The following is a 22,138-nucleotide window of genomic DNA, read 5'->3' on the forward strand; positions in this document are numbered from 1 at the left end:
CATTTGTTTTTTACAGAAATAGAAAAACAGCTCTAAAATCCATATGGAGCCAGAAAAGACCCCAAATAGCCAAATCAATCTTGAGGAAAAAGAACAAAACCAAGGAATTATAGTCCTTAATTTCAAAATATATTATAAAGCTCCAGTCATCAAAACAGTATGGTGCTGGCATAAAGACAGATATATAGACTAATGGACCAGAATACAGAGCTAAGAAATAAATCCACACATATACATCAACCAATCTTCCACAAGGCTGCCTAATAAAAGTTTAAACTTCTCAAGAGCTGCCTGGGAAGGGGGATATGATACTCACAGAAAAATCCTGGGGCAGGAATACTCAGTCACTGAGGATTTCTAAAGACCCTTTGTGCAATAATGTTTTAGCTTCAACATAAATTGCCATACTCCTTTCTCTAATATGATGGGATATTTTAATGCTGTTATTTCATGGCATTGTACTTTATCTTGAACTACCACAAATATTTGTAAAATGATATTTTTTAATGTCCTTTTTTCAATATTCAGGAAATTCAGTTTCTAACTCTCATTAATTCTACTTCTGTGCTGCTGGCCAGTCTGCTAACTGGCTGGTGAAATAACTCAGTACTCTCCCTAAAGTAACAGTGGAATATCTGTAACCAAGAGGGCCATGAATTAGGCAAGCCAAGCTGAACGCAGCTCCTAAAACATGCCTTGTGTCTGGTACTCAGATCTGTGATTTCCAAGGCCCCTGGGACATCAGAAGCAAGAGGAGGACACGTGATCTAGTATAGTTCTCCCCACACAGAGATGGTGTGTGCCTAAAACATTCACTCATGACAGTGATAGATGTGGTTCTTTTCCATGTTGCCTTTTTCCTTCCTCTTATGGTTTTTTTTTTTTCTTTTTGCGGTACGCGGGCCTCTCACTGTTGTGGCCTCTCCCGTTGCGGAGCACAGGCTCCGGACATGCAGGCTCAGTGGCCATGGCTCACGGGCCTTGCCGCTCCGTGGCATGTGGGATCTTCCCGGACCGGGGCACGAACCCGTGTCCCCTGCATCGGCAGGCGGACTCTCAACCACTGCACCACCAGGGAAGCCCTCTCTTATGATTTTTAAAAAATAATGCATGCTCATTAAAGGAAATTTAGGAAAGAAAGGGAATAAAAAATACCAGCCATAATTTCTCCATTTATGTACCAGTGCTCCCGTGAATTTGATGTGACTGAGTTGGGAGTTTGTCTTTGAGAGCGGAGCGTGTTCCAGGATACTGAATTGTGGTTGTCTAGTCTCTACCATTTCAGCAGAGTTGATTCCCCGGAAGCATTTCACCTTCTGAGGCAACATTTTGTCTTGATGCTGGGGATTTCGTTTTTCATTCTGCACCTACTCAAACTTGCTGGCATTTTCCTCTCTCATATGCCGTCTGTCTTTGCACAGCTGCCTCCATATTGAATGATGACTGCACTGTCATTGACAATGGTTTTAAAGAACTGGCACCCAGCCCAAATGTCTGCCCTGGGAAATGTTTTTGTTATGTTACCATTTTTCATTTCCTGTTTTAGAACAGCTCAGGTGTTTTTATTTGCATATATTCTTGTTGTCATGTCACCAAGAGAGCTTACTGTTGCTCTCCTATATCTATCTTGGTAGATTCCATTAGTTCCGTTACCATGCATGACCTTTTATTAAGACTTCACTGAGTTCTGCAACTTTGAACAATCCGGCCAAATTGGAATTAATTTATCACTTTCCCATACCTGTCTCTCAGGACAAGCAGATTAAGAACCAGTAGCCAAATGCCATTAAAATTTGGAACTCTGTCTTTTTAATCAATTGGAATTATCTTCCAGAGCACTTTGAAGAGTGCTGTCAGACACTTGTATCATATGCACAAATGGGTAGGATATATTTCACTTGATGTAGTAACATCAAGATGTGGCTAATAGAAGAGAGGGGCTGTATTGGAAGGCTCATCTGTGCTGTCCCTTTCTGCCTTCATAACCACAGCCTACTCAGTTTTCTGGAGAGCACACCGTGATGATAGCTTTTGACATTTTTCTAATGGACTGGTTCCTCATGATCATAATGAAACAGTCTACCTGTATGACTCTTAGAAAATACCACTGACATTCAGAAGAGGGCATGATTATGAAAATTGAGGAGGGTAATTTTTTTCTAGTCTTTCTTGGGCAATCTGAGTAATTTTCTCAGTAAATAAAAATAAATGTTCTTTGGCTTATGAAGCATCCATGATCTGAATGGTTTCTCTACCTCCTTCAAGGATATTTTATTTCCACTTGACCTTGAGCTCTGGTTTCAGGCTAATGTTTCTCCTTTACCTGTTGCCTCCATGCTGCTTCAGTGTTGGGAATCCAGATACACACTTTGGGGCTGCACATTGAGTATCTGCTTCTGGACATTGCCAAAGGAAGTGAACTTGTCCTCATGTAGATACCGTGAAGCAGTTCTATGGCTTCCCGTAAGTGTGGTCTTGAATCAAAAAATATGCTCCAGGGCTTCCCTGGTGGCGCAGTGGTTGGGAGTCCGCCTGCCAATGCAGGGGACACGGGTGCGTGTCCCGGTCCGGGAAGATCCCACATGCCGCGGAGCGGCTGGGCCCGTGAGCCATGGCCGCTAAGCCTGTGCGTCCAGAGCCTGTGCTCCGTAACGGGAGAGGCCACAGCAGTGAGAGGCCCGTGTACCGCAAAAAAAAAATTTAAAAAACTGCTCCTACTTCCTTCGCCACCACTGGAAATTCAGATGTAGTCTTAGTCGCAATGCCATGGGTAACTTTCTTATTAAAGCAGCTAGCGGAGCATTCCTGCTTCAGTCCAGGCTCCCATGCCTGTCTGATTAATTACACATTAGGGAGGCAAGCATGCAGAAAGAGGTGAGCACAAAAGGACAGTTGCTAATCACAAGGAATCTCCCCTAAGTATGGACTCCATAAATGAAATAGCCTTTGGGCTATAGGTGAAGATAGCAAACCAAGGAGACTCACCAGACACCCAGGAAGTACATTTCAGAGCTCCAGACCCAAGCAAGTTCACATGCAGACATTAAGCAATTGGTCTGTCTTTGAATATCATCACCCTTAAGTCAATAATAATAGTAGTGGTAATAATTACTTTGTTAATAAAGCTTCCCATGTGCTAGGCATTGTGCAAAGCACTTATGTGATCTTCATAACAACCTTATGATGTATGTTAGTACTATATCATTTTATAAGTGAAGAAATGAAATCTTTGAGAGATCATGTAACTTGTCCAGGGAAGCAGGGCTAGTAAATGGCAGAGCCAAGACTCCCACTGTGGTCTAACTCCCATGTTCCTGTGCTTAACCACTGAGTTATACTGCTAGTGAAAATAATGATATCCCTTTGGTGGCTTCAGATGGCCACGTTCAATTCCACTTCTATTTATTGAATAACTACAACAGGCATACCTCGCTTATTTTATGCTTCGTAGATGCTTTTTTTTTTTTCAACAAATTGAAGGTTTGTGTCAACACTGTGTTGTCAGATGATGGTTAGTGGGGACATTTTAGTAATAAGTTTTTTTTTTTTTTTTTGCGGCACGCGGGCCTCTCACCGCTGTGGCCTCACCCGTCATGGAGCAACAGGCTCCAGACGCGCAGGCTCAGCGGCCATGGCTCACGGGCCCAGCCGCTCCGTGGCACGTGGAATCTTCCCAGACCGGGGCACGAACCCGCGTCCCCTGCATCGGCAGGCGGACCCTCAAACACTGCGCCACCAGGGAAGCCCCTAGTAATAAGTATTTTTAATTAAGGTAGTTACCTTGTGTTTTTAGACATTATGCTATTGCACACTTAATAGACTGTAGTGTAACGTAACTTTTACATGCACTGGGAAACCACACAAGTTTTGTGTGACTCGCTTTATTGCGATATTTGTTTTATTGTGTTGGTCTAGAGCTGAACACACAGTGTCTCTGAGGTGTACCTACACATAAAAGCCACTCTCCTAGCTATAAAAAGTGTAGCAGGATGGACAGGGCATAGACCCCCCTTAAAAATTGTGCAGCCTGGTAGAGAGCAGTGATGGTTAAACATGTATGACAGATTGTGTTAGTTTGGTGTAAGTGCTGCAGCCACAAAGAGAAGCCTGGGGAGCAGAAAGCTCTCAGGGAGAAGCAGGAGATACATGCACATAGAAATGACTACCCCAGCTGCATATTAAATGGAGAGGCTCAGAGACAGTCCCTAAAAAGCCTTTCCGTAGATCATTTGTAGTCCCTGGCGTGGTGTGCCTTAGAAGTGCTTGCGGGATGATGTCTCTCAGCCTTGCTGCAAGGCCGTAGCTCCTTCTCTGTAGTACTTGGTTGTCCATGGGCAGGATCAAGGATGTGTGGGAATCTGAGAAGAGAAAACAGCAAAGACTACTGTAGGAACACCCTAAGCAACTGATAAGCTGCTACCAAATCTTAGAAGCGAGCTCTAACTCTCGTGCATTTAAGGTCCTTAAAGCTGATTCCCAGTAAGTGCTGTTTGTAGCTGACACCTCTGAAGGGCCTTTCAATTTAGGGGTTGGTGATTTTTAGTAGATCTGTATGCTAGAAGCTGAAGGCTATGAAGAATAAAAGCCTAACCCAAGTGGGTTATTTTGATCAAATGGCATCTTATTGTTATCCGGTTATAGTTATTATGTGTTCACTTTGTGTTACAGATTCCTTCTACAATCAGGTCTATTCATCAGGATAAAATCCTAGCACTTAGACAGCAGACACAATTCTTGTGGGAGGCTTATTTTTCTTCAGTTGAGAAGATTGTATTAACTACACTAGAGGTAAGTGAGACCACTTGGTTCTTGGTCTTGAATAATGGTCCTTTATATGTTTCTCTCAGCCTTCTCTTTTGCTATTAGTGATGTGTAATTGGTCAAATGGGGCGAAACCGAACCTTCTGTACTTGAATGTGTCAGTTAACCCCTTTTTACCTGCTCTGCCGTGCCCAAGCAAAGACCTCCATTCTTGACAGACTCCAATGAGGAAAGCTGACATAGGAGAAATTACACTCCTTGACACAGAGATGGGCTCTGTCTTACATCATTTCAGAGACAGGTAGCTAATGACTGTCCTCCTGTCATTCACACTCAATGGCATCCTTTGAAAGCATATTTCTGGAGCCCACTTAGGAAACAGATAGTGACCAAGTAGGGGAACATCTTCTCCCATTCTAAAAATATGAATAGTTTACTGGGTACTGTAGTCCAATGGCATTAGGATACAGCCAAATTTATTCTCAAGACATATGCAGCCCAGCTAGCATCATTGCTGCAAGGATGTGTTAAGAAGAAAATCAGGATTACACCCATCTGGTACAGAAAGTGTTAAACTTTATGAGATCAGAAACTATTCTAGACAGATGGGTGCCCATCTTCGAGTTGCCTTTTTTAAGGCAGGAGGAAAAAAGGAAAGGGAAGCATGGAGATGATTAAAACCTTTGGAAGTAGAGCAGATAGTGATGGCCTGAGGCTACACCAAAGCAGCACAAAGAGCTGAGAAAAGATTTCTGGATCTGCACACTCATGAATTACAGGAAGGAGAGCAGAGGTCCTCAGGTGAAGCACAGCATCAAGGTGATTCTGAGGTGTCCACCACGAGAAGTAGGGGCATTTGTGGCCTCACTTTTGAAATATTTTCTTTGGAAAAGTTATTACTGCTCCAAAAGCTAATGTAATTGGGAGTATACACTATGCTAAGTCTGAAAAACACCAAGAAAACTGAAGTCATCCTGTTTTGTGCCATTGCTGTTGTCTTGCCATCCTGGGTACCAGAGCCAACTCTGGTCATACCCCAGGCACACTGTGGGGCTTACCTACCCTGAGCCTAGCCTGGGCCTCCTGCTTTTGCGTGGCCAGGCTCTATCCCAGTGTCCTCTTGTAAACGGGTTGTGTCGTTTTCATCCTGGAACTAAGTGAAAAGGGCTATTTAGGATCCAGGTTTCCCCCTGAAAGGGGACAGGGTAGAATGCCTTCCAAGGGCTTCCTTATTACAAGCAAATTTCTCTTATTCCTCCAAAAGCACTCTCCTCAATGAAAATTGATTGGGTTTTTACTTCTGTACATAGCAGCAGATTTGAATATTAATAAATTTGAACCTTTTCTTTGATCCTGTCTTCCGTCTAAGACCCTTCCTAGGCCCTTCTTAAGGAAAGTTGAATGTCACTTGTTTTGGGGTTTTTTTGTTTGTTTGTTTGCTTTTTGGAATGAGTGCTTTTTATCAAAGAAGTGCATATTCCTTTTAGAAAATAATAGAAAATACTTATAGCACAAAAATAAAATAATCTACCCATACAAATCACTGTTGACATATATACACACATATAAACATATTCATTTTTTCTATGCAAATGCATAAATATGTTGTCATTTTTAATTTAAAGAGGAGTTTTTCTATACTTAGTTTATAACCTGTTTTTTCTGCTTAATAATTATTCCTAGTATCTCATTAGATTTTACTACAATTATTTTAATGGCTATATAATATTCCATTCATGATGTCACTTAATTCCGTTAATTAATCCCCAGTTTGAGGCTATTAAAATTGTTTCTGGTTTTCAATTATTATATACATCATTGAAGCTAATAGCCTCAGTGCCAAGTTGTTGTGCAGATTCAAGATTACTTCCTTAGGATAAATTCCTTGAATTCAAAGTCCTGGCTCAAACAGTATGCCAAATGCTAAGATTTCGAATATGAACTGTCAATTTTCCTGCAATAGAATTCAACTAATTTATATTCCCTCCAGCTTATATGAGAGAACCTATTTTAATTATATTTATTTTTTTCACTTTCACCATATTGGACATTATATCCTTAAAAATGATAAGTCATTATTTTCTTAAGATCTTAGTAAGAATGAATATTTCTTGTATGTTTCTTGCTCAGGCAGCTCACAGAGAAAGAAATAGAAATGGCCACAATGTTGTCCCGCTTTTCTCATTAATTTTTAAGAGCTTATTAGGTTTAAAAAGATTAACCTCTGATTCTTTTGTAGCAAATATTTCCCCCCAATTTGTGGTATGCTTTCTGTTTTGTTTATCATGGGGCAATCTTTTCATCTCCAGCTTTTCCATTTGCTACTGTTTAGAAAGGACTTTTTGACCCATAATTTTATTTATGTGCAACACACGTACACATTAGTATTTTCTAGTACTTTCATGGTTAATTTTTTACATTTAACTATTTAATTCAATTTACTTTTATATATGGTCTGTGTTGAAAAAGCTAAACTTTTTTTTTTTTGACAAATTTTTCTGCAGTTGCTCCAATACATTTCCTTTTTTTTTTTTTTTTTTTTTTTGCCATACCACACAGCTCATGGGATCTTAGTTCCCAGACCAGGGATTGAATCCAGGCCCTCGGCAGTGAGAGCACAGAGTCCTAACCACTGGACTGCCAGGGAATTCCCCTGATATATTTCTTAAGTTATTCTTTCCTCAATGTTTTCACATGCCACTTTTATGCATCTTTGGCTATACATCCAGACCACGTTTTCATTTTTTCACCCTATATTCCATCCCTTAGTGAACCTCTATTTATTTAACCAATTCGCTATTGTTGACTATTAATGTTATTTCTAATTATTTCTTTTTTAGAGATAGAGATATCTTTATCCAACCAATGCCCTTCTACATGTATCTTAGACTATGTCTTTATTTCTTTAGATGGAGTCCTTGAAATGAGATTACTCAACCCAAGAGTCCAGGCATGACTAAGACTCATGATAGGTATTGCCAAATTACTCTTCAAAGACGTTGAGGCAATCTAGATTCTCACAGGCCATCTGGGGGACACCCTCTCTTACTATATCCTTGTCAGCCTTCAGAATCATAATTAAAACACACACACAGCTTTGTTAATTCGCCAGATGAAAGATGGTATCTCATTAATTACATTTCTTTTGAGTATGGTTTATTGCATAGCTCTGGTCTCTTGCCTATTAAGTTAGCAGTACTCAATTATCTTATAGTAACAGTTGGATGTGTTATATTCACCAGCATAGGATCTTAAGTCAAGCTGTTTTCATCTCTGTGACTGGAAAGCCGTTTTCCCCTTCGATTTGAGCCATGCAGTTCTTTAGAGACACAGTTTTTTTGTTTTTTGTTTTTTTTCTTAATAGATCTTTATTGGAGTATAATTGCTTCACAATACTGTGTTAGTTTCTGTTGTACAACAAAGTGAATCAGCCATATGCATACGTATGTCCCCATATCCCCTCCCTCTTGAGCCTCCCTCCCACCCTCCCTATCTCACCCCTCTAGGTCATTGCAAAGCACCGAGCTGATCTCCCCGTGCTATGCGGCTGCTTCCCACTAGCTAGCTATTTTACGTTTGGTAGTGTATATGTGTCCATGCCACTCTCTCACTTCGTCCCAGCTTACCCTTCCCCCTCCCTGTGTCCTCAAGTCCATTCTCTACATCTGTGGCTTTATTCCTCTCCTGCCCCTAGATTCTTCATAACCTTTTTTATTTTTTTCAGATTCCATATATACGTGTTAGCATACAGTATTTGTTTTTCTCCTTCTGACTTACTTCACTCTGTATGACAGACTCTAGGTCCATCCACCTCACTACAAATAACTCAATTTCGTTTCTTTTTATGGCTGAGTAATATTCCATTGTATACATCTGCCACATCTTCTTTATCCATTCATCTGTCAACGGACACTTAGGTTGCATCCATGTCCTGGCTATTGTAAATAGTGCTGCAGTGAACATTGTGGTACATGTCTCTCTCTATTTTTTTTTTTAATATTTGAATTTTATTTTTATTTATTTTTTTTATACAACAGGTTCTTATTAGTTAACCACTGTATACATATTAGTGTATATATGTCAATCCCACTCTCACAATTTATCCCACCACACCCCTCCGCCACTTTCCCACCTTGGTGTCCATACGTTTGTTCTCTACATCTGTGTCTCTGTTTCTGCCATGCAAACTGGTTCATCTGTACCACTTTTCTAGGTTCCACATATATGTGTTAATATACGATATTTGTTTTTCTCTTTCTGACTTACTTCACTCTGTATGACAGTCTCTAGATCCATCCACGTCTCTACAGATGACCCAATTTCGTTCCTTTTTATGGCCGAGTAATATTCCATTGTATATATGTACCACATCTTCTTTGTCCACTCGTCTGTCAGTGGACATTTAAGTTGCTTCCATGACCTGGCTATTGTGAATAGGGCTGCAGTGAACATTGGGGTGCATGTGTCTTTTTGAATTATGGTTTTCTCTGGGTATATGTCCAGGAGTGGGATTGCTGGGTCATATGGTAATTCTATTTTTAGTTTTTTAAGGAACCTCCATACTGTTCTCCATAGTGGGTGTATCAATTTACATTCCCACCAACACTGCAGGAGGGTTCCCTTTTCTGCACACCCTCTCCAGCATTTGTTGTTTCTAGATTTTCTGATGATGCCCATTCTAACTGGTGTGAGGTGATACCTCATTGTAGTTTTGATTTGCATTTCTCTGATAATGAGTGATGTTGAGCAGCCTTTCATGTGCTTCTTGGCCATCTGCATGTCTTCTTTGGAGAAATGTCTATTTAGGTCTTCAGCCCATTTATGATTGGGTTGTTTGTTTTTTTTTAATATTGAGCTGCATGAGCTGCTTATATATTTTACAGATTAATCCTTTGTCCGTTGATTCGTTTGCAAATATTTTCTCCCATTCTGAGGGTTGTATTTTTGTCTTGTTTGTAGTTTCCTTTGCTTTGGAAAAGCTTTTAAGTTTCATTAGGTCCCATTTATTTATTTTTGTTTTTATTTCCATTACTCTAGGAGGTGGATCAAAAAAGATCTTGCTGTGATTTATGTCAAAGAGTGTTCTTCCTATATTTTCCTCTAAGAGTTTTATAGTGTCCAGTCTTACATTACGTCTCTAATCCATTTTGAGTTTATTTTTGTGTATGGTGTTAGGGAGTGTTTTAATTTCATTCTTTTACATGTAGCTGTCCAGTTTTCCCAGCAGCATTTATTGAAGAGGCTGTCTTTTTTCCATTGTATATCCTTTCCTCCTTTGTCATAGATTAGTTGACCATAGGTGTGTGGGTTTATCTCTGGGCTTTCTATCCTGTTCCATTGATCTATATTTCTGTTTTTGTTCCAGTACCATATTGTCTTGATTACTGTAGCTTTGTAGTATAGTCTGAACTCAGGGAGTCTGATTCCTCCAGCTCCGTTTTTTTTCCTCAACACTGCTTTGGCTATGCGGGGTCTTTTTTGTCTCCATACAAATTTTAAGATTTTTTGTTCTAGTTCTGTAAAAAATTCCATTGGTAATTTGATAGGGATTGCATTGAATCTGTCGATTGCTTTGGGTAGTATCATCATTTTCACAATATTGATTCTTCCAATCCAAGAACATGGTATATCTCTCCATCTGTTTGTATCATCTTTAATTTCTTTCATCAGTGTCTTACAGTTTTCTGCATACAGGTCTTTTGTCTCCCTAGGTAGGTTTATTCCTAGGTATTTTATTCTTTTTGTTGCAATGGTAAATGGGAGTGTTTCCTTAATTTCTTTTTCAGATTTTTCATCATTAGTGTATAGGAATGCAAGAGATTCCTGTGCATTAATTTTACATCCTGCAACTTTACCAAATTCATTGATTAGCTCTAGTATTTTTCTGGTGGCATCTTTAGGATTCTCTGTGTATAGTATCATGTCATCTGCAAACAGTGACAGTTTTACTTCTTCTTTTCTAATTTGTATTCCTTTTATTTCTTTTTCTTCTCTAATTGCCATGGCTAGGACTTCCAAAACTATGTTGAATAATAGTGGCGAGAGTGGTCATCCTTGTCTTGTTCCTGATCTTAGCAGAAATGTTTTCAGTTTTTCACCATTGGGTATGATGCTTGCTGTGGGTTTGTCATATATGGCCTTTATTATGTTGAGGTAGGTTCCCTATATGCCCGTTTTCTGGAGAGTTTTTATCATAAATGGGTGGTGAATTTTGTCAGAAGCTTTCTCTGCATCTATTGAGATGATCATATGGTTTTTATACCTTAATTTATTAATGCGGTGTATCACATTGATTGATTTGTGTATTTTGAAGAATCCTTGGGATAAATCCCACTTGATCATGCTGTATGATCCTTTTGCTGTGTTGTTGGATTCTGTTTGCTGGTATTTTGTTCAGGATTTTTGCATCTATGTTAATCAGTGATATTGGTCTGTAATTTTCTTTTTTTGTTATATCTTTTTCTGGTTTTGGTATCAGGATGATGGTGGCTTCATAGAATGAATTTGGGAGTGTTTCTCCCTCTGCAATTTTTTGGAAGAGTTTGAGAAGGATCGGTGTTAGCTCTTCTCTAAATGTTTGATAGAATTTTCCTGTGAAGCCATCTGGTCCTGGACTTTTGTTTGTTGGAAGATTTTAAATTACTGTTTCAATTTCATTACTTGTGATAGTTTTGTTTATATTTTCTGATTCTTCCTGGTTCAGTCTTGGAAAATCGTACGTTTCTAAGAATTTGTCCGTTTCTTCGTGGTTGTCCATTTTATTGGCATATAGTTGTTTGTAGTCTCTTATAATCCTTTGTATTTATGTGGTGTCAGTTGCAATTTCTCCGTTTTCATATCTAACTTTATTGATTTGCATCCTCTCTCTTTTTTTCTTGATGAGTCTGGCTAAGGGTTTATCAATTTTTTTAATCTTCTCAGAGAACCAGCTTTTAGTTTTATTGATCTTTGCTATTGTTTTCTTCATTTCTATTTCATTTATTTCTGCTCTGAGCTTTATAATTTCTTTCTTTATACTGACTTTGGGTTTTCTTTGTTCTTCTTTCTCTAGTTGCTTTAAGTGTAGGATTAGATTGTTTATTTGAGATTTTTTTTGTTTCTTGAGGTGAGATTGAATTGCTATAAACTTCCCTCTTAGAACTGCTTTTGCTGCATCCCATAGGTTTGGGTCATCGTATTTTCATTTGTTTCTAGGTATTTTTAAATTTCTTCTTTGATTTCTTCAGTGATCTCTTGATTATTTAGTAGTGCACTGTTTGGCCTCCATGTATTTGTGTTTTTTACAGTTTTTTTTCCTGTAATTGATTTCCAGTCTCATAGTGTTGTGGTCAGAGAAGATGCTTGATATGATTTCAATTTTCTTAAATTTTCCGAGGCTTGATGTGTGACCCAAGATGTGATGTATCCTGGAGAATGTTCCGTGTGCATTTGAGAAGAAAGTGTATTCTGCCACTTTTGGGTGGAAATTCTGTAAATATCAGTTAAATTTATCTGTTCTATTATGTCATTTAAAGTATGTGTTTCCGTATTTATTTTCTGTTTGGATGATCTGTCTATTGGTGTAAGTGGGGTGTTAAAGTCCCCTACTATTACTGTGTTACTGTTGATTTCTCCTTTCATGGTTGTTAGCATTTGCCTTATGTATTGAGGTGCTCCTATGTTGGGTGCATAAACATTTATAATTGTTATATCTTCTTCTTGGATTGATCCCTTGATCGCTGTGTAGTGTTCCTCCTTATCTCTTGTAACAATCTTTATTTTAAAGTCTATTTTATCTGATACGAGAATTGCTACTCCAGCTTTCTTTTGGTTTCCATTTACATGGACTATCTTTTTCCATTCCTTCACTTTCAGTCTGTGTGTGTCCCTAGGTCTGAAGTGGGTCTCTTGTAGACAGCATGTATATGGGTCTTGTTTTTGTATCCATTCAGTCAGTCTGTGTCTTTTGGTTAGGGCATTTAATCTATTTACATTTAAGGTTATTATCGATATGTATGTTCCTATTACCATTTTCTTAATTGTTTTGGGTTTATTTTTGTGGGTCTTCTTCTCTTGTGTTTCCCACCTAGAGAAGTGTCTTTAGCATTTGTTGTAAAGCTGGTTTAGTGGTGCTGAATTCTCTTAGCTTTTGCTTGTCTGGAAAGCTTTTCAGTTCTCTGTCAAGTCTGAATGAGATCCTTGCTGGGTAGAGTAATCTTGGTTGTAGTTTCTTCCCTTTCATCACTTTAAGTATATCCTGCCACTCCCTTCTGGCCTGCCGAGTTTCTGCTGAAAAATCAGCTGATAACCTTATGGGGATTCCTTTGTATGTTATTGTTTGTTTTTCCCTTGCTGCTTTTAATATTTTTTCTTTAAATTTAATTTTTGTTAGTTTGATTAATATGTGTCTTGGTGTATTTTTCCTAGGGTTATCCTGTATGGGACTCTCTGTGCTTCCTGGACTTGGGTGACTATTGCCTTTCCCATGTTAGGGAAGTTTTTGACTATAATCTCTTCAAATATTTTCTCAAACCCTTTCTTTTTCTCTTCTTCTTCTGGGGCCCCTATAATTTGAATGTTGGTGCTTTTAGCATTGTCCCAGATGTCTCTGAGATTGTCTTCAATTCTTTTCATTCTTTTTTCTTTATTCTGCTCCTTGGCAGTTATTTCCACCATTTTGTCTTCCAGCTCACTTATTTGTTCTGCCTCAGTTATTCTGTTATTGTTTCCTTCTAGTGTATTTTTCATTTCAGTTATGGTGTTGTTCATCTCTGTTTGTTTGTTCTTTAGTTCTTCTATATCTTTGTTAAACATTTCTTGTATTTTCTCAATCCATGCCTCCATTCTATTTCTGAGATCCTTATCATCTTTACTGTCATTACTCTGGAGTCTTTTTCAGGTAGATTGCCTATTTCCTCTTCATTTATTTGGTCTTGTAGGTTTTTACCTTGCTCCTTCATCTGTGACATAATTTTTTGCCCTCTCTCTCTCTCTCTTTATTTTTTGAGTGCGATTGTGTTCCTGTCTTATTGGTTGTTTGGCCTGTGGATTCCAACACTGGAGTTTGTAGGCTATTGGGTAGAGCTGGGTCTTGATGCTGAGATGAGGACCTCTGTGAGACCTCAGTCCGATGAATACTCCCTGGGGTCTGAGGTTCTCTGTTAGTCCAGTGGTTCGGACTCAGAGCTCCCACCGCAGGAGCTTCGGCCCAATCCCCTTCTTGTGAACCAAGATCCCGCAAGCCATGTGGGGTGGCAAAAAAAAAAAAAAAAGAGAGAGAACATAACAAAATAAAAAATAAAATTAGACTAGGAAACTAACAGATATGTTAGAAAGAATATGAAAATAAAAATATAGGTGAATCAACAACCGGAAGGTACAGCAGTACCATGATAGTGAAAAAGTGGAGGAGGGGGGAAAAAAGTCGGGGGAGGCCTTGGCTGTGCAGGGTGGGGCCTAAGCAAGGGTGAGGTTTGGGCGGTGGGCGGGGCCAATGCTCAGGGCCCACAGGGCTGGAAAAGGCCCTGGGGCCTGTGGGAAGTCGGGCTTAGGCTGAAGGAACAGAAGGGACCCAGCTGTGCCCCCCACCCTGGTCTCAGAGGACAGAGGACCTCACCTGGGAGCCCAGCAGGCTTCCTGGGCTTGAGTGGGCGGGGCAAATGCCCTCCTCTCCTCTCCTGCTCCTCCGGTCCCAGAGAGCCCCTCCCGCCTACCTCTCCTGATCTCCCCTGGCCTCCCCCCTATGCCCCCAGGACCAATGTGGCTGGGGGGAGGGGGGATCTTGGAGGGCAGGGGACCAGCCTGGGAGCTCAGCAGGCTCCCCAGGCCCGAGTGGGCAGGGCAAACGCCCTCCTATGCCCTCAAGGACCCATGCGGCCTGGAGCACAGTTGTTTTTAGAACACTCTAACCATATACTTCATTCAAATTTATTGCAACTGACAAAAACTCCTCATATAGTTCCAAAATTGGATTTTAACAATTTGACCTCTCAGCTGAATTGCATGAGAGATACCATCCAGTTTCCCTTTTTAATCCAGAGCTTAGATTACCCCAGGATCCAATGTAAACAGAAAAGCAGAGAAAAATACCAGAAAATGCCATCCACATACCCAGATAAACAACCAATATGTTCATAAGAACGATTTAACTATCACAAATCAAAAATTCCTACTTGAGATAATATGTCCTTCAGTTCCTGCTAGAGTGCCTATGGTCAGGGTAATGCAGCATTACCCTTGGACAACGTACATTTGAAGATCCCTTGCTTTGGGGTTGCTCTACCCGGAGACTCTTTCTTCCTTACGTGCTGTATTCTGAGTCGCGGGAAGGGAATTACTTGCTCTTTGGTGATTATGAGCCTTAGAGCTGTAGGTAGTGCTTAGATACCGTTGGAAACAGGACACCTCATCTTTCTTTCCAATGCCAGGGTCAAGTTGTTAGTACGTTCAGCTGTGCTGCACTCTCTCCTGCTTGGGATTTGCCTAGTATTTCTAGTCTGCTTGAAACTTCCTAATTCTGCACCTTGGAATTAAGGAGCTATTTAATAAGAGCTAGGCTCTTCGGAGCTCATTTTTTGGTGCAAATTGAGAAGTAATGATAGAGACAATGATCAAATACTGCAAAGACAGTGTTCTTGGATTCCATTATTTGTCAGAATACTGCACAACAGTAACCTGGCACTAAGGATTGAACCTTAGGAGCTCAGTCAGAATCAGGGTGAGCAAAAGAAAATGGCATGCAATGGTAATGACATATGAAAACAGCTCACAGTAGCTTGGAAACACAATTTTAAGTGCTGTTTTATGAAGGGTTGTCTGTTTCTCTCTTCACTTATCTAACCATATGCACATTCAGACCATAGTATTATTGATGCCGTTGTATAAGGAAAGTTTAAAATCAGTGAGAGAATAGAAATAGGAGATTTTGCTTTGGTTTGGAATGAGGTGGCATATGGTGGCACTGCGTGTATTAGGCAACATTCTATTGGTCAAAAGACAGAGTCAGGGCTTCCCTGGTGGCGCAATGGTTGAGAGTCCGCCTGCCGATGCAGGGGACACGGGTTCGTGCCCCGGTCCGGGAAGATCCCACGTGCCGCGGAGCGGCTGGGCCCGTGAGCCATGGCCGCTGAGCCTGCGTGTCCGGAGCCTGTGCTCCGCAAAGGGAGAGGCCACAACAGTGAGAGGCCTGCGTACTGCAAAAAAAAAAAAAAGAGAGAGACAGAGTCAAGGCCACCTAGAATGACTGGAACCTATAATCAATTGTCCATTATTTTAAAAATAGATGGCACATAAAAATGAAAAATAAGGAGCCTGTCATTCTTCCCTTTGAATTCATGTTAATAAGAAATATCATCCTTATTGAGGGTGCCATTTGGGGCTGTAAGGAAAAAAATTCTGTGTAAACTTTTTGTGCCTGTGTTTGCGTGTATGTATGTGTTGATTTTCTTTATAGTGTCCAACGTTTCAATATGATGTCTTCATTCACAGCGTTTGAGAGTGAGTACTAAGGGCCCTGAAAGGCTCCTGGGAGCTGTCCAGTGCAGGGAGAATTGGACATTAGGAGAGGGACAAAATGACCTTTCTATTTGGTGAAATGAGATCCATACTCTGTCAGTCTTTTGGTAAGGCAAGTTGATATCAATATTTCAGAAAGACATTTGGTAATACGTATGAACAGCCTTTAAAGTGTTCATACCCTTTGACAAAATCCTAAAGCATCAGTCCTAAATGTGGAAAGTTTTAACTCATAAATATGTTCATTGCTTTGCGTGGAAATAATTGCACTATTGTTGGACATTTAGGATAAGTAAACCATGAATGCTATGAATAATATGGAAAGATCTATAATGTATAATATCTGTGATAGTATAGCTGTGTAAAAATAGAAATGGAAAAATCCATGCCTAGAAAATGAACACAGGAATGAGATTTTTTTAAAAACTCAAGTCTTAAGTATGAAGATTTAGGTAACTTTTCCTAATAGATTCTGAAACATTGTTATAATTAATGTGATATATTACTGCTTATTACATATGAGGCTAGTTAGTCATAAAGGTGGCAAATTGCTTAACCTGAGTTAACTTCCACATTTGCTATTGCTCTTATACCTTTGCTGATATCACCCTGTTTAAAGAGAATATAAAATGCTTTTTGAAACTTCCGAGGAATACTATAACTTATATCCTTGTCTTCAAAAAGATGACAATGTTGTGATACTGAATCAAAAAGAGTCAATGACATTGAGAATCACACCACCCAGAGACCCAAAGTGAATAGGGACCCAATTTGTGACATCTCTGACTTCCATGTCACTTGTATGTAAGTTGGATTTATGACACCATCCATTGTCAATGTTTTCTGTGTCTTGATATCCAAACTTATTTAAGCAGCCACATGCTAGAAGGGACATGAATTTGGAAAGCAAAAAAAGGGAGGATCTAAATGGAAACCTATAAAGGAAAATAAGTAGACAGTAGAATTGGAAGGTACAAATAATTAAAAACTGGAATAAATGGTGTACAAAGTGAAATTGCTAGCCATGTAAAAACCCTGCACAACCATGACAATTTTCTTACAATTAATGCGTAGACAATAGCATTTTAACACATCTCTGTTGAACCACAAAGAGCAAACATTAACGCTTGAGCAAGGTTCCTAAAATCTTCCCCAAATTAGAAACCTCTGCCAATCCATATAAAATGAGCAGTTTTGATCTGGGGAAAAGAGAAAATGCAGAAATCATTGAACTAAGATATTTGAGTTCTTCTAAATTTCCTCCTTGCTTCCTTCTCTCTCATTAAGAAATATAAACACAATCAGGTTTGCAAAGATAAATGCAGCTGATTTTATTACTTGTGTAGTCACCATGTGGGATGAGATGAGGGTGGTAATAACTTTAGCAAATAATACAACTCCGTTTAAAATGGTCTGTACTTAAAATCACATTGCATTAAATGGGGACCTGGAAAATGATGATTTAGGTCTTAAATCTCTAAAGATATATGCCAGGCTTTTTTTTTTTTTTTAAGTACAAAAAAATTGCTGAAAACATGAAATTCTGTATCAAGTTAATTATTTGCCAAATCATATCTTAATGGGTGGATGGTATAATTACAAGAGTTTGAAAGTCCACTGTAAAGTGGACTAATCACATTCATCTGACAAATGATTCGGGATGGGAGAATGTTTGACTCTAAATGTAGAATTTAATGATCTGCAAGGCCTTCAAGTCTAAAGAAACTAATGAACTAGCTTGGCTATCATTATTCTCCGTATGCCATGGTTCTTGTCCTGTTATGTAGGATGTTTTGAGCAATTGTTAAGTCACTACTTTTTGAGATGAAAAGTAGAAAAACTTCAGCTAACTAGTACCCCAAAGTCCTATACTTGAATTTGAAAGGACAATGAGATATGTCAAGCAAATAAATCTGCCTCCTGAATTAAAGGAACAGATCAAAACCTCAGCTGCTTCGGGATTCCATATGCTCCCAGCTCAGTCTCTATATGGACATCTCTGTGCCCTGAGAACAGATCTTCCTGATGTGGATCTGGAAGCACTGCTAGATCTCAGCCATCAGGGAAACTCTTCTACACACTCTAATTTGACATGAGCGTGGACTTATTATTATAGAAAGACAAGATAGAATTTATGGTGAAACTGCAGTTTAATTAGGAAATTGGATTAGCCATTATTCATCTCCTTCTCTCTCTCTCTCTCTCTCACTCTTTTCCATTGCTCTGTCACTCTGTGTCAGAGAATCAGTGAAGAATCAGGCTGTTTCAGTGAAGAATCAGGTTGGGGGTGGGGGAGGAGACTCACTACTTTGAGTGCCATCAGCCCTCAAATTTGGATTGACTGTGTTCCTCGTCTGATACCGTCAGTCTCCTCTCACCATGTGCCATGTTTTCATTTTCTAGATTATTCAGGACAGAATATTCAAGCACATATCCCGTAACAGTTTAATATGGAACAAACATCCTGGAGGATTGTTCGTCCTACCACAGTATTCATCTTATCTGGGAGATTTCCCTTACTACTATGCTAATTTAGGTAAGTGAGTGCCTTCCAGGGAGTTATTCTGGTTTACCTGCCAGGTGTCATTCAGAACTAAAGTCCCTTGATTTTTCGATTCCACCGCGGTGTCTTTGCAACATCCTGTGTTGGAGACTGCTTTCTAGAGCCCTGTCCTAAACGGTGTATCAAGGTCAAGAATTATAAATCCAGCAGAGCATTGCAAAGTGAGAAACTCCTTTCTTACCTGAGCCGCTGTACTTTACATTCAGCAGAGTCATTTCTTTTTGAGAAATAGGCTTCCCAAATTACAGATCATTTTGAACATGACAATGGGTTCACTATAATTTTAAGTCTCATCTTATATAAAATGGAGTTAGGAGAGCTCTCCCTACTTTTTGTTTTTCTCCACAATCGCAACTTCTCTATCTCAGACCAAAGAAAAACCAAACTGATAAACGGAAAGGAAATAGATTTAAGAATATATGATAGGGGAGAAACTTATTCACATTCAACATTTATTGTGCTCATCTTCTTTGCCATGTTAATGCAGTGCTAGGTGGTAGAAATAAAAAGTCAAAGGAGATACAAGCTCTGTTCTCAAGCAGCTTTTAGTCTAGTCATAACGGGGAAAAGGGAACCGGCAGAGGGACGAAGCTTTACAAAAGGCCGTTACCGCCATAGACATATACGTATTTGGAGCCCCGTTCGCTCTAGTGTTAGTAACATCTTGGACACTTCTCCTCATTCATAGTTCCAAATTTGAGAAACCCTGGGATAATAAAGCATCTTTCAAGTCGATATGGCAAAAAGACTCCAGATTTTTGTGTGGAGTTAGCAGAGTTAGCACACTAGAAGTGTGTAATTGATGCTTCTTAAACTGTTAGAGGAGAGTCTTAAAGCACTGACTTGTCCTCACTGCTAAAAAAGGGAACCCCCTCTATCATATTTATTCTTCTTACTTGGCAAAGCCTTGAATGTGTATCTAGATAGTGGGAAAGCTAGCTTCTTTCTAACATGCAATTAAAGTACTAGTCGGATGGTATAATTTGCCCTGCAAAATGTTCGTATAGTCCTTTGAGATATATATAGTCTGATTCTTGCCTTTGTCCAGTCACTACCAAAGCTTAACTTGAATGTCCCTGCACTGTCTTGTTCATATTTAAACTACTAAAATGTGAAATTAGTGGCTCTAAACTAATGAAGTTTTAGGAGCCTTTTTTTTTTTTTTTTGTGGTACGCGGGCCTCTCACTGTTGTGGCCTCTTCCGTTGCGGAGCACAGGCTCCGGACACGCAGGCTCAGCGGCCATGGCTCACGGGCCCAGCCGCTCCACGGCATGTGGGATCTTCCCGGACCGGGGCACGAACCTGCGTCCCCTGCATCGGCAGGCGGACTCCCAACCACTGTGCCACCAGGGAAGCCCTTAAGGAGGCTTTTTAACCTGTCTCCAATTTCTTAGTGGGTTCTCATGGAAAAACTCATTTTGCGGGAGAAGCCATCTCACTGCTTTCTCTTTGGTGGAAGTTGTTATTTTGTACATTTATAGTACCTTTCCACCTCGGGCCTTAGAGCGCACAGTTGGCAGAGGTCTGGACCACATACTTTTCCTCTCAGCTGTGTCACTGGTACACAAAGAAGAGATTCTTGGGAGTAGAGCAGCTTCTACTCTGAAATAGTGATGATGGTGATTATGGTAGCGGTAAGCTCATGCTGAGCACTTGCTGTCTGCAGGTCCTGTTCTAAGTGCTCTGTATGCATTAACTCATTTAATTTAATTCTCATAACAACTACGTAACTTTGATACCGTGGCTGTCAGCCCCATTTCACAGCTGTGGAAGCACAGAGGGTTAAGTAATTTTTCCAAGATCCCACCACCACTCAGTGGTGGAACTGAGCTTCAGACATAGACACTCATGCTCTGGACGTTGTTCTTTTAACCTTTACCACTTGCTAGTTATTATCTGAAATAGTATCAAACAGGCAAAAACCCCTTAACTACATAATTAAGAGTAAGACAGGTGCACATAGCCTGGAAGAGAGAGCACTGTTTACAAAAATCCATCCTAAGACGTAAGTGACTGGAGTTAGATCCTTTCTTGGGTAGAGAGTGGTGAGTAGTGGTGTGTGTGCATAATTAGGCTTTGGGTGCCTAAAAAACAGAAGGGAGATCAAAGATGCCTCCCCAAGGGAGGAAGGAAATGACTATCAAAGGAAGAATCTGGAAATGGGCATTGAACTGTAAATCATCCAGGTCCCTAGGCTCAGGCGGCAGTTAACTAGCAGCTTTTCACCTTGTTTTTGTTCTGTCAGGACACAAGAGGCAGAGGAAAAATACACTGGAAGGGAACATTAGCTCCAGGGCGAGGCAGAGCAGAGAGGACGAATTTTCTAAGTCTTGTTTTTCAGTGCTTCATTAGGCCTCTCTGCCCTTTCTGTTTCAGGTTTAAAGCCCCCCTCCAAATTCACTGCAGTCATCCACGCGGTGACCCCTCTGGTCTCTCAGTCCCAGCCAGTGTTGAAACTCCTCGTGGCTGCCGCCAAATCCCAGTACTGTGCTCAGGTGAGTGGCAGTGTTGACCACGGCGCCTGCGCCCTCCTTCTCAGTGGACCAGAGCCCCCCAGCCCTCCCTGTGCCTTCCCGGCTACACACTGTGCTCCCCACGTCGGGCCCCGTTACTCTCCTTTCCTTTGTCACGCCTCGTTACGCCCTTTTCAGCAGCTTAGAGGTTCTTGGAAGTGAAATCTGGTACAGGTAAGGGGTGGGTCACAAAGAGATCTTGGCCCTGGGGTAAAGTTAAATATTGGGTTGGCCCAAAAGTTCATTCGGGTTCTTCTAACATCTTTCGGAAAGACCTGAGCGAACTTTTTGGCCAGCCTGATATATACCAATACACTCTTTAAAGAATACATAGGCACATTCTTTCATTCTTACGTGTCAGAGTGATAAAGGAACGTCAGAAAGGCCACTGAGAGGACCCAGAAAACTCAGATTCCACAGCAGAAACCAATTCGTTGGTGTCAGGAGGCGTCAACTTTTCTTTCACGGCCACCGTGACTAATTATAAAATTGGGAAAGGAAGATGATACCTATGGTAATCATGTTTTCCAAATTAGTATCACTCTCGTACTCTTAACAGTGGTTTTTCTGAATTGTAAATTACACAAGAAGGTTTACACACGACGAAAGAATGGAATCACGTGGAAGTATGCATTTTGGAGCTAAACGTTTTTATTGGAAATAAGAGGATCACAGGAAATCAGCAACCATCCTGGAGAATCCAGAACATGAGCTCACGCCAGTCCTATCTTGAATTCTCTTCTTTCTCCCATGCTGCCTGGTGTAGCGTGAATGCATCGCAGACGTTCAGTGTGCGTTTTTATTCAA

At 40.2% G+C, this 22,138-nt stretch overlaps 1 protein-coding gene across 1 annotated transcript in view; it reads left to right on the forward strand.

Moving 5' to 3' along the window:
- EXT1 (exostosin glycosyltransferase 1) overlaps nt 1-22,138 on the forward strand; it is a 292,058-nt gene that overhangs the window by 250,834 nt on the left and 19,086 nt on the right. The window contains exons 4-6 of the mRNA XM_067711429.1: nt 4,669-4,788; nt 18,658-18,790; nt 21,195-21,313. Coding sequence (XP_067567530.1) covers nt 4,669-4,788; nt 18,658-18,790; nt 21,195-21,313 — 372 coding nt within the window. The remainder of the gene's footprint in view (nt 1-4,668; nt 4,789-18,657; nt 18,791-21,194; nt 21,314-22,138) is intronic.

This window comes from Pseudorca crassidens, chromosome 17 (genome assembly GCF_039906515.1).
Source record: "Pseudorca crassidens isolate mPseCra1 chromosome 17, mPseCra1.hap1, whole genome shotgun sequence".
NCBI lineage: Eukaryota > Metazoa > Chordata > Mammalia > Artiodactyla > Delphinidae > Pseudorca > Pseudorca crassidens.